The sequence below is a fragment of the Salarias fasciatus genome, chromosome 4, assembly GCF_902148845.1.
Source record: "Salarias fasciatus chromosome 4, fSalaFa1.1, whole genome shotgun sequence".
NCBI classification, from domain to species: Eukaryota; Metazoa; Chordata; class Actinopteri; order Blenniiformes; family Blenniidae; genus Salarias; species Salarias fasciatus.
Window position 1 is genome coordinate 5,622,402 of NC_043748.1, and position 10,969 is coordinate 5,633,370.

At 41.2% G+C, this 10,969-nt stretch overlaps 1 protein-coding gene across 1 annotated transcript; it reads left to right on the forward strand.

Annotated features, from left to right (window-relative positions):
• Positions 1-4,023: 4,023 nt before the first annotated feature.
• rdh8a (retinol dehydrogenase 8a) lies at positions 4,024-10,158 on the forward strand. The gene is made up of 6 exons (XM_030090554.1): positions 4,024-4,271; positions 6,327-6,488; positions 8,346-8,525; positions 8,690-8,783; positions 8,884-9,067; positions 9,177-10,158. Exons 1-6 carry the CDS (start codon positions 4,061-4,063, stop codon positions 9,402-9,404), a joined length of 1,059 nt encoding a protein of 352 aa, XP_029946414.1. The 5' UTR covers positions 4,024-4,060; the 3' UTR covers positions 9,405-10,158.
• The last annotated feature ends 811 nt before the right edge of the window (positions 10,159-10,969 follow it).

Below are 10,969 nucleotides of genomic sequence, written 5' to 3' on the forward strand. Positions count from 1 at the left end.
GATAATTATAATCATTAGTGATGAGGGGCGACTAAGCTAATTAACATCTAAGGACCATGTCTGCTAAATGAACTGTTCAAACAAATAGACTGAATATACTAAACAGTGACCACACGCACACTTGCTTTTTACGCTCCTCTGCACCTTCGGTTTGCAACAGGAAGCAACATGGTCGTGCTTAAATCTCAAAGCGGGAGGCAGTTTGAGGAAATTCTGTCACAAGTAGAGGTTATGAATGCAAAGCATACATTTTTCTTTGAAACGACTTTGACACAGTTTGCTAGTCAATCATGGTCTATAACTTCAAAAAACATGGGTTATTTGATCATAAGAGGGCTACAACTTGGTTCCAGGGTGAATAAGTAATCAGCTCGCTTTGGACTTGATCTGCCTACATTAATAACCAAGCGCCAGTCTAACATTTCTTTTTCCTTTCATTTTTGACTGCCCATTTTACAGCCCATAAGACTGTTAAATTTTCACTTCAGCACCATAAAAACGGTTGTTTATTGTTGTTACAACGCGAACAAGGTTGCTGGGTGCAATCTAAATAGCACACTGTTTGAATAATGCCTTTTAAGAGGCTTTCGCCTGAAAATGTCCAACTGATGTACTAGCTATGGGCTGAAAATGTCATTCACTGGTGCTCAGAAAAGCCACATCGGTGTTATTGATTTCAAGGCAAGTATAATGTTCATTATATGTGGTCTCCAGCTCCAGCCACTCTCCTCTTTTGGCGAGGCTTGTGAGCCTCTCTTTCAGCACTTTCTCTCAATTAACCGTGTTCTGTCCGTCTCAGGAACACTTTCACTCCCTGCCTTGCACCCATTCTTTCTCCGCTCAGGCCTCCTTCCCATGCGCCGACCCCCAGCTATACTCCTTCCCTGCGTCCTTTTCTTAGCCTCCGTTCTCATGGAGTTTGCATTCCACACCTCCTCTGCAGACTGCACACAAAAGAGGGGAGAGCGCCACTCCTGACCTGTGGCAAACATTCCTGTCCCTTGGGCCTTTTTTCACACAGCTACCGTCCCTTATCTTTTCAGCGGGATCAGCCTCGGCGAGTCTCTTATCCAATACTGCCGCACGGAGATGTTCAGCAGGAAGGCCGACACAAGTGATGGCTGTGATGTGGTAAGCTGTGAAACATCATCGTCTTTTTTTTTTTTTTTTTTTTTTTTGTTAATGTGACAGGAACATATCCTAACGACAATGACTGCGTTCAATTTTTTTTTTATTGCATCATTTGTCATGTGCATTTATCACACAGAGCATCTTTAATAACGGTGAATGAAAACAGACATACAGTCAGCTGAAAAAGCAGAGAAAGTTCCAGGAGCATCTGTTCATGTGTTCTCAAAGTCAGTACACAGGAAATTGACTATTAAGCTTTAAAAAATAAAATAGGTTTAGAAAGGATTGGAGTGTCATTTTCTATGACTCGGACTTTGGCAATGAGGTTGGAGATGATTTTGGGTCCAGGGCACAGCTGGAGTACGCTCCGAGGTGTCTCAGAAAGGTGAAAAGTTCTGAGCAGGAATAATGAAAAACCAGACTCTTGGATGAGAGTGTTATACTGTATTCATAAAAGTGCAGAGGGGCAGTGAAGAAAATGGAAAGAAGAAAGTTTCAGGAAACAGCTTCACGATGAAACTTTGAAAACAGAGAAAGCCAGTGGTAAAACATGTTTGGGCTTGCATTGTTCCTCCTCTTTGTCCCTTTCCCTCTTTGTCTTAGTACCTCAGCCTTCTGAAATTCCACAAAAAATAGCTGGAAGGCTGGCAGACGTCACTCCTTGCCCGGGACCCTCCCTCGCCTCCATCCACACCTGTCCAGCCTGACCGGAGGCGAAGGCGAACGCATGCCAGGACCGGATTTCAGTGGCTTCAGAGAGCTCTGCTCACACTCTCCACATATGGATCACAATCCATTTAGTCCTTTTTCACTTTTTTGGTTTTAATTAATGATATCATTTATATAAATTTAAAAATGATGGTGAAACTCTATGTCCAATTGCAAATCAAAAAATCGACAATGATACCAGTACATGGGTCACACAGGTGTATCACGGTAATGGATAAATAATTAAACCCATGAGTGATGCTGCTGGTCATCAGCCGTATTTTGCGGTATGCTGATGTGCTTACTGTCCCATTAAGACTTTCAATCAAACGCCAACAATATAGTGAATTACAAATATGTCAGCTGGAATGTTCCCATTGTTTTTGTTTTTTTCCATATTGTCATTGTGGATTTCAACATACTTTATCTGACAATGCAAATTGTTCTCTTATTATCTTATTCTAACTTCTGCTTCCCCATGTGAGAAATGCATCAGAGCTTAGGGATGTTTTAAATGAGCAGACATCAGCATTGGGAGACAGAAAGAGGAAATTGGGAATGAAATCTATCTAGGGTGACAGTCTACTGGATGTTGTCGGTGAAACACAGTCTATCAAAAGCAGCCATGATTGGAAGTATAAGAAAATGAGTTTTGTTTTTTAATGTATTTTTTTTTGTTCACCCATACAGTACATTACACTGTGCATATGGTAAATACACTTGACTGAAAAAAGCAGCCAAAAACATTGCATGCCCAACATAAATTTACATTTCAATCTATTAGGACAGAGAAACAATGGGACATCTGTGATTTTATCAATTCACAATTAATTAAATTATCACATTTTTTCATTTATAAATCTACATCGATCCATCAGCATACACTGTTTGCTGTGTGCATCTTTGAGGAGTTGTATGAAAAACAATCAATCATTCTAGCTACTGCTTGGAAATAATAATAATGGGAGCATCAGAGAGAAACAGCTGTGTTTGAAATCTACTTGCAGACTTAAGTAGATAAAAACAAAACTTTCACTTGAGTTGGAAAAAAAATTAAACAAAAACAGAAAACTTTCATAGACTTGATATCTCACTACTGATTATCTCTCAGAATTACTCCTCAGACACTCTGCATGCTATTATTAGGCTCATTCCAAAAGCATCTGGAAAACATACTGTTTGAGTCCTCTGCCAGCTTAAAAACGCTGTGTGTGTGTGTGTGTGTGTCGTGTGTGTGTCAGTTCTCCTTTATGCCATGACAGATTGCACATGATTGCATCACATGTAACAACAAGCCCGAGCAAGATAGACTCTGACTGTTGCACCATGTCCTTTCATCATAGGAAAAGCAGGAAGTCTTATCTAAGATTTTATCTGTGCAACTTTGTCCCCTTCAGATGTGGAGTCTGTGAGTAGAAATAACACACCCTTTCTATAAGAATTACTGACACATCTCACAACATTAATTTTACAATATAAAATAACCTGCGTTATCATGCATTAATGCAGGGAGCATCGTTTCCCCATTAATCATGTGTATGGGTGCTTCAGCATATTTCACCACTAGATGGCAGCACAATGCAGCCCATTAAGTTAACTAATGAAAATGAATACCATCCAAGGTCCAGGAAAATATGTTTAAGGAATAAATCATTGGTAATTACTACAAGATTCATTTGACTGAGTTCATCCTCAATAAACCCATATATATTTTATTAAAAGTCACAGAATTTGTGTATGTTTTGTGATTTTTTTTTTTTGTAACATTATCTTTTAAAAAAAAAAAGGTGGTTCTAATAACAGTTCACCTTTTTTTGAATTCACATTTCATTTGCGTCGTTGGGAAATGAAAATTCTTGTTTAAAATATTATCTGTTTTCAAGTTATTGTGGTGGATCTCTCTCTCTCTGAAAAACTTTGTTCCCCTTTTTTAACAGTTATTTGTTGCTGGGTTCAACAGCTCAGAGATCAAATAAGCACTGCCCCCTCGACACAAAATGCACATGCGCGCGTGCATGTCCTCACAGTTTTAGGGATTTAACTGGGATTTAACTGCATTTTGCGGACTGGAGGCATTTGTCAACTTTCTTTTCAAGAAAAAAAAATCTGCACGGGGTGTTTGCGATGTTCCGTGTTTTTTTTTTTTTTTTTTTTTTTCTTCTGTTACTGATTTTATTGACCATGTGACTGAATTAAGCGCTCACATGGCTGCTGTGGCTGCATGATCCGCTTTAGTTTTTTAAAGTCCGGCGATCGGCAGCGCTCTCAGCAGCGACCATCCGGAGCAGAGGAGCCGCTGCAAAACAGGAGTCTGCGCGGACAGATCATGGCGAACAGCGGGCAGAAAGTTGTGCTGATCACCGGCTGCTCCTCCGGCATCGGGTTACGAATTGCCGTCACGCTGGCCAGAGATGAAAAGAAGCGTTACCATGGTAAATGCGCTTTCTTTTACATTGTTTCTTAGATCTGACCTATCAGTAAAAAGCCTTTGCGACAGCGTGGCTCGCTCGCTGAACTACCTCCGTGTTTACTTTTTACCTACAGAAACTCCGCAACCGCGACATGCCTCCCTCTTTTTACGCGTAACAGGACGGAGTTTTCGTGCGCATCGCTCCATCGTGACGCTCGGACGCGATTCGGCGTCGTGTCCTTTGAAAAATGTTTAACCCTGCTAATATCGGATCCATGTCCTTTTGTGAGGACTGGGACTCGGTCGCCCCTTCGCTTTCGACAATTATCATCTGAAAGCGCAGTTTCCAGGGCAGGGCTCTGCGAGGATGCCGCTCGCCAGGCAGGATTCATAAAAGGACTCTTGTCAGTTCTCTTTCAAGTGACTTCTCCGGCACAAAGACCCCTTTTATTGCAGTGAATTGTAGACCGCCTGCTCCGGTTTAGTGCCGTGTCTAATGTGCCTATAGTCCCCGCACTGAGGCGAGTGTTGAAAGGGGGACAAAGTTTGAGACCTGTACAAGCGAAGGTTCACTCCAAAGCAAGGGTCTCGTTTGAAGTCTTCATCGGGGACACAGGGGAGTTAGGCTGTCCCACTTTGACACTGTTGGTCTGTACGTCTCCTCCTGCTCCCCCAGCCATCATTAATGTCACTCTGGAGATTGTAATTGAGCCCAACATCTTTCCATGCCGTGGTGAATCAGACAGTCATGTCAGCTCACCTTATCCACCTTCTCACCGCCCCTCTGTTTGCCTCAGGACCCCTGTGACTTTATTACTGTGATTCTTCACCGAATTGCAAAAATGTGTGATTGCTTTGCAGTGAGAAAGAGAAAACACTGAAACCCATAATTACTGTTGTCATTTTGTTCATCCTGTAATTAAAGGAATAGATCAGTGAAGTAATGCTGATTCTTATTTAATCCCTTCAGAGAAAAACTGCATAACTTTAAGTTTTCTTTTTTTTTTTTTTTCTGGGCCACTGGAATCAGATGGGATTTATGACATTGAAATAGATGAGCAAAACAAAAGCGATTAACTGCTCCCTCCCTCCCAACACTGGTTGGAACAGATTTTTTTTCACATTGTGACCTGCTTTCAATAAGGCCACGTCTGAGCAATCAAGCTGATCTGCTCAGTTTCTTGGAAAATCCAGCCAAGATTAAATATTGCGTTGTGCATAAAGTAATAATTAGTTGCAGTAATGTGCACATAACTCAGGATAAAGGCTCCAAACTGCCCCGGCTCTTTGCAATGCAGTGTGGTTCTTTCAAGAATGTTTAAGCTGCCCAAGAGTAATTCCTTCAGGGGCTTGAGGAACAATGGCTCTCTTGTTCGCTTCCCTACCAATACGTAAATCTTTCTCTTGCTCCATAGACACTCTTTTCTTAAATCATAAGAAGACCTAATCAGTTTTCACAATATGTCAGTAATGAACAATTTGTCTGACTGCCTAGCCGTGTCTTAAGACACAGACACATTATCAGCAAAATAGACTTTTTTCCCCTTTTTTTTTTTTACATCATGAAATGTGTAACAGTGAAAAACATGAACAGCATCGTTGCATTTTTTATTATCTTTACTTTCTTCCAAACCTGTCTGTTGAGAATCAGGTGAGCGTTTGCTGTTATCTATCAAGGTGAGCCTTTGCTGTTATCTATCAAGGACAACAGGTAGATTTCCATGAATCTGGGAATACAAGGTTGTTTACTCCTGCTTACTGCTGTTATGCAACTGCACTGCCTCACTTTCTCTGTTAGATAACGTCAGTCAGCAAAGCGCAAGTTGAGCGTACAGCGTGGAAGAAGTCATGGAAGGCCAGTCAACACTGATAGGGACAGTGTCACCGGTCCCGATAGATCCTCACGGCTGTATGCGGGCTAATGTGGCCCAGCGTGTAAAGTTCAGATGAAATCAATGTCATGTCCTGTGAACCTCAAAATGTTGTGCATTTCAGATTTGTGATTGCCCACCACATAAAAAAAAGAAATATTTGGACAAATGAACTAAGATGTAAACATTCTGTGTTTCTTCATCAGTTATCGCCACAATGCGGGACCTAAAGAAGAAGGACAAGCTGGTGGAAGCAGCTGGAGATGCGTATGGAAAGACCTTGATGCTGCTGCCGCTAGACGTCTGCAGCGACGAGTCCGTCAGGCAGTGCATCGACAACGTGAAGGACCGCCACATCGATATCCTCAGTGAGTGGGACACGAATCTAAACACTCCTTATTCCACTGATGCATCCTTTTTATCTGTATCTGTAATACATTCTTATAGGCCAGGGATTTTCCTTGTAGAGTTTGCATGTTCTCCTATGAATGTGTGGAAATTTGACTCCAAATTCCCCGACACAATCCAGAGACATGCTTATTTATCTGTGTGGTGACCCCAAGTTGTCCTCAGATATTATTGTGTGTGGTGATGTTTTGAAAAGCTTGTGTCTCCTTCCTGAGGACATCAGGTAAAACCGAGGATTTCCAGAATAGGTTGGATACTTTAGAATACACAGGGTGTTCTTTTTGAGGTTGGCCGGTGTGAATTTCTCCGATTGGAGGTTCTGCTAGGCCACCTTCACCAGCCGCTGTGTCTCCCATTGTCCACGATACAGATGCAGAACACAAAGTGCTGTCAGATAAAAAAAATCAGCAAGAGATGAGGAAGACAAGCTTATTTCAGCAGTATTATCAATGAATAGATTTAATGTGAACCCACAATGCATTCTGTCATATGAATTGATGTCCTGTCAGTGGATATCATTGACCGTTATGCTTTCATTTGGTCCCTACTGATCAGGTCAAGGTCAGACAGCACAATGCCATAATAACTGATTATTACTATAATATTAATACAGGTAATGTCGAATATTTTTAAAAGCCAGAAGTAAAATGTTTTAACAATTGAAATGGTCGTTCATTGAATTATTTACAAAACCTCAATAATGAAGTGGGTTTTTTTTTGTTGTTTTTTTTCATTTGAGACATTTTAGAGTTAGTATTGCAAAACATAGTTCAATAATGTTTAGAATATATCCTAAAAATCCAATGGGAAGCGTAAAACAGACCAAATTGACACTGTGTTTCACAAAGTAAAGTAAAAACAGTCTCACTCGATTGAACTTCTCACCTAGATGTCTTCAGAAAACTTTCATAATCCTGCTTCTCCACCCTGATCTTCACATGGTGCCAGTGTTCTTCAAAGAAATGTGATTCTCAGCCAGCAAAATTATTATGTTCTGTCATCGTTTATTGAAGTATAAAGGGGCTACGTGGTCACATAAAGGGTTAAATCAGTAGCTGTTGTTCTGGAATGATTGGAGTAGGTAGACGGAGGAAATTGAGGTAGTTCCAGCGTTCCTCTGGGCAGAAACATTATGCTTCCAGACAGAGAGAGTCATCACAATAAATAAATAAAATGTTACCTCTGTATGTGCCCATGACAGCTCCATTTTCTGAACTGGGACTTTAAGAAAGGCTATGAAATTCAAAAACTAAACATTTCAGTATGCTTTTCTAAGAGGTGTTTATGTTGTGATGCAGTGAATTGTGAATTTCTTTATTAGCAAAACTTTTTTCAAGTTTTATGTGCAAATATTTAGTCAGCTTTAGTCATGTATTACTGAACTTACCTCCCTTTTCAAAGTCCAGCATGTCACCCTCTCACCTAATTACTCAAGTCCCAGCAGCCTTTAATAAATAGAGTTACATCACACCTTCCTGCAGTGGTCGCACACTGACATCTGGTGGCAATATCTAATAATCAATTCTTTCTGATTGACCGCCTCCCATGCCCAAGTCGTCCATTGTCGACTGCATCTAATCCCAGCGAGAAACGGAGGACAGACACACACACTTATGGAGAATTTATCAAGAAGCTGTTTTTTCTTCTGGATTGTGGAAAGAAACTGGTTCATTATTAGTGAGGAGTAAAGAGATGCAAATCCAGCGGAGAATATCTCTAAACCAGACATCAGATGTTGACCTTCTTTCTGTGAACATCATAGAGATTTTCATCTGTGTGTCTGCGTGGTTTCTTTTTTTTTTTTTTCTTCTTGTCAGTCAACAACGCAGGAGTGGGCTTGCTGGGGCCGCTGGAAAGTATCAGCATCGAGGAGATGAAGAGAGTGTTCGAAACTAACTTCTTTGGTGTGGTTCGCATGATCAAAGAAGTCATGCCAGACATGAAGAAGAGGCGTTCTGGACACATTGTGGTCATGAGCAGCGTGATGGGCCTTCAGGGTATGATTATGATCCAAATAAATTACAAGAAGCACCTCGTATTTTACCAGAGGAGGTTAAGGAAAGCTTAGTTTAATATTTAATATTTATTTTACTTTGTTCTCAAACTCCCATACGAAGATCAAACAAATCAATGATGTCCTTGTCCCCCTGTTTTTGTTCAGGAGTGGTGTTCAATGATGTTTACACCGCCTCTAAGTTTGCCATGGAAGGGTTTTGCGAGAGTATGGCCGTGCAGCTGATGAAGTTCAATATCCGGTATATAGCCTCGTGTCCTCTGTGATCCCTTCCATCTGTCTCCAGTTTGTTGCCGCACACGCACATCCTCACAGACTGTTCTGTCTCCGACTGGCTTTAGGTTGTCAATGATCGAGCCCGGCCCAGTGCACACTGAGTTTGAGACAAAGATGATGGAGGACGTGGCCAAGATGGAGTATCCGGGAGCAGACGCAGACACAGTTCGATATTTTAAAGACGTTTACTTGCCATCGTCCATAGATATATTTGAGGCCATGGGCCAGACGCCTGAGGACATTGCCAATGTAAGGGTTTCTAACTCGACTACATTTTCTCAAGAGACCTTTTATGTACAGTCACTCAGCCTTCATTACAGTCAGTTCTGTTGAATCTCTGTCTTTCTCATCTTTCCAGTGCACTAAGAAAGTTATTGAGTCGAACAGCCCTCGCTTCAGGAATCTGACCAACAGCCTCTACACCCCCATTGTGGCCTTGAAATACGCGGATGAGACTGGCGGCCTGTCCGTGAACACCTTCTACAACCTGCTCTTCAATTTTGGACCTCTCATGCACATCACCATGAGCATCCTCAAGTGCCTGACGTGCAGCTGCTTGCGCCGACGCACCATATCGCCCAACTGAAGATCCTCCCCATGAACCCCGCGCTCTCCAAGTTTTCTGACTCCACCGTTTCCTGAGATTTTGACTGCACAGGTAGATTAGGCCCTGTAACCTAGAGAAAGGAGGCGCCTTGTTGGTCAGAGACACTGCCACGATAAGCTTTACCTGACAACAATGCACGATTGCACAGAGAGGTTGTCAAAGAGATGCTGCATGCAGGGTGACCTCTTGTACTGCTACAGAAACAAGCATGCACCACAACGTAGGATCTCAAACACCTCACACTTTTGAATTATTGTACATAAGTGATATGGAGAAAGGGCCGTGTCCTGGTATCTTCTTAATAGGAGGCAATAAAAGACTGTGATCAAGGCTGTTTAGATAATGCTACGCAGAGTTCCGTGAATCAGTCTGATGGACAGAAAACATGGCACGCAAAAGTGAGCTTGAATAAAAAGTGTGTGTGTGCATATACATATATATAAAAGTACATGATAATGAAAATAAAACTCTCCTCCCCTAGATAAGTTTACACTCAGGCTCAACACAGTTATGACAGAGTCATAATAAGTATCTGCTTTTCTTGTGTTGTTCCCTTAATTTTATTGTTGCCTTCATGTATTGTTCTCATAGTGATAACTGCTGTTGAATCATATTTTTAATCTTTTGATCAGCTCAGTATTTTGGGTTTTACGGTTTATTGTGAGTTGGGTCAGATATTTCTAATCTAGGGTTTTCATTTGAAAACAAAAATAAACAGAATCCTGATTTACTCCCAGCTGAATAATTTTCTTTAATTTTGATTTTTTTTTTTTTTTTTTGCAGGATTATTTAGTGTCATAATTTCAGGTTGAATTTTTTTAAAGGCCATCAGGTGTTTCTTTGTGAGACTGCTTGTGAACCAGGAGAGGGCAGTATTTCATTGGTTAGCCCTGGTAGCCAACCTGTGGATTTCTAGGGATGGATCTTTGTCACTGCAGGCATTTTGGCAGTTCACTGCACAAAAGCAACAGGTGTAATAGGTAATATAACAAACAACTAGTGGCAGTAAAGGTGAGCTCTATTCAATTTCGAGGACTTATGCACTCTGTTGACTGAGATTAATCTGCTTTCCAGAGCCAGAGCAAATAAACTGTTTTTCGCAGTGCTTTTTGTATGATGTTCTGCCAAAACGCCTGCTGGTGAGTAGAGCTGGAGCTGGAACCACACAATGCCTTGACTTGAAAAACACAAGAGCAATGAAACAGAATGAAGACGGTGAGATGATGATGCAGACGCTTGTTTTTACAAGCGTATTGGTGTCATTAATGTCATTCACAGTAATTCATTATTCAAATAAAGAGGAAGAATCTATTTTTGCTGATAATTTTAGAAATCTGCTTCGGGAAGATAATTGTTTTTGCAACGTGTTGAAAATGTTGAACGTCTCTGCTTACTAAGACTTTAGGCTTTATGTTTATGCAAAAATTACGCACTCGGCCACTGTGCAGAGCACATGCTACTTTTTGCATATGCATTTCTGTGAGTGTGCCTGTCTGTGCACATGCGCACACATTAGCATGTGTTTGCATGCATGTGAATGTGTG

Excerpts from the sequence above, each read along its gene's own strand:
- rdh8a (XM_030090554.1), top strand. The coding sequence starts at position 4,061 with ATGATCCGCTTTAGTTTTTTAAAGTCCGGCGATCGGCAGCGCTCTCAG. Across the intron at positions 4,272-6,326 it reads TGAAAAGAAGCGTTACCATG|TTATCGCCACAATGCGGGAC; the intron begins GTAAATGCGCTT and ends TTTCTTCATCAG. Across the intron at positions 8,526-8,689 it reads CAGCGTGATGGGCCTTCAGG|GAGTGGTGTTCAATGATGTT; the intron begins GTATGATTATGA and ends GTTTTTGTTCAG.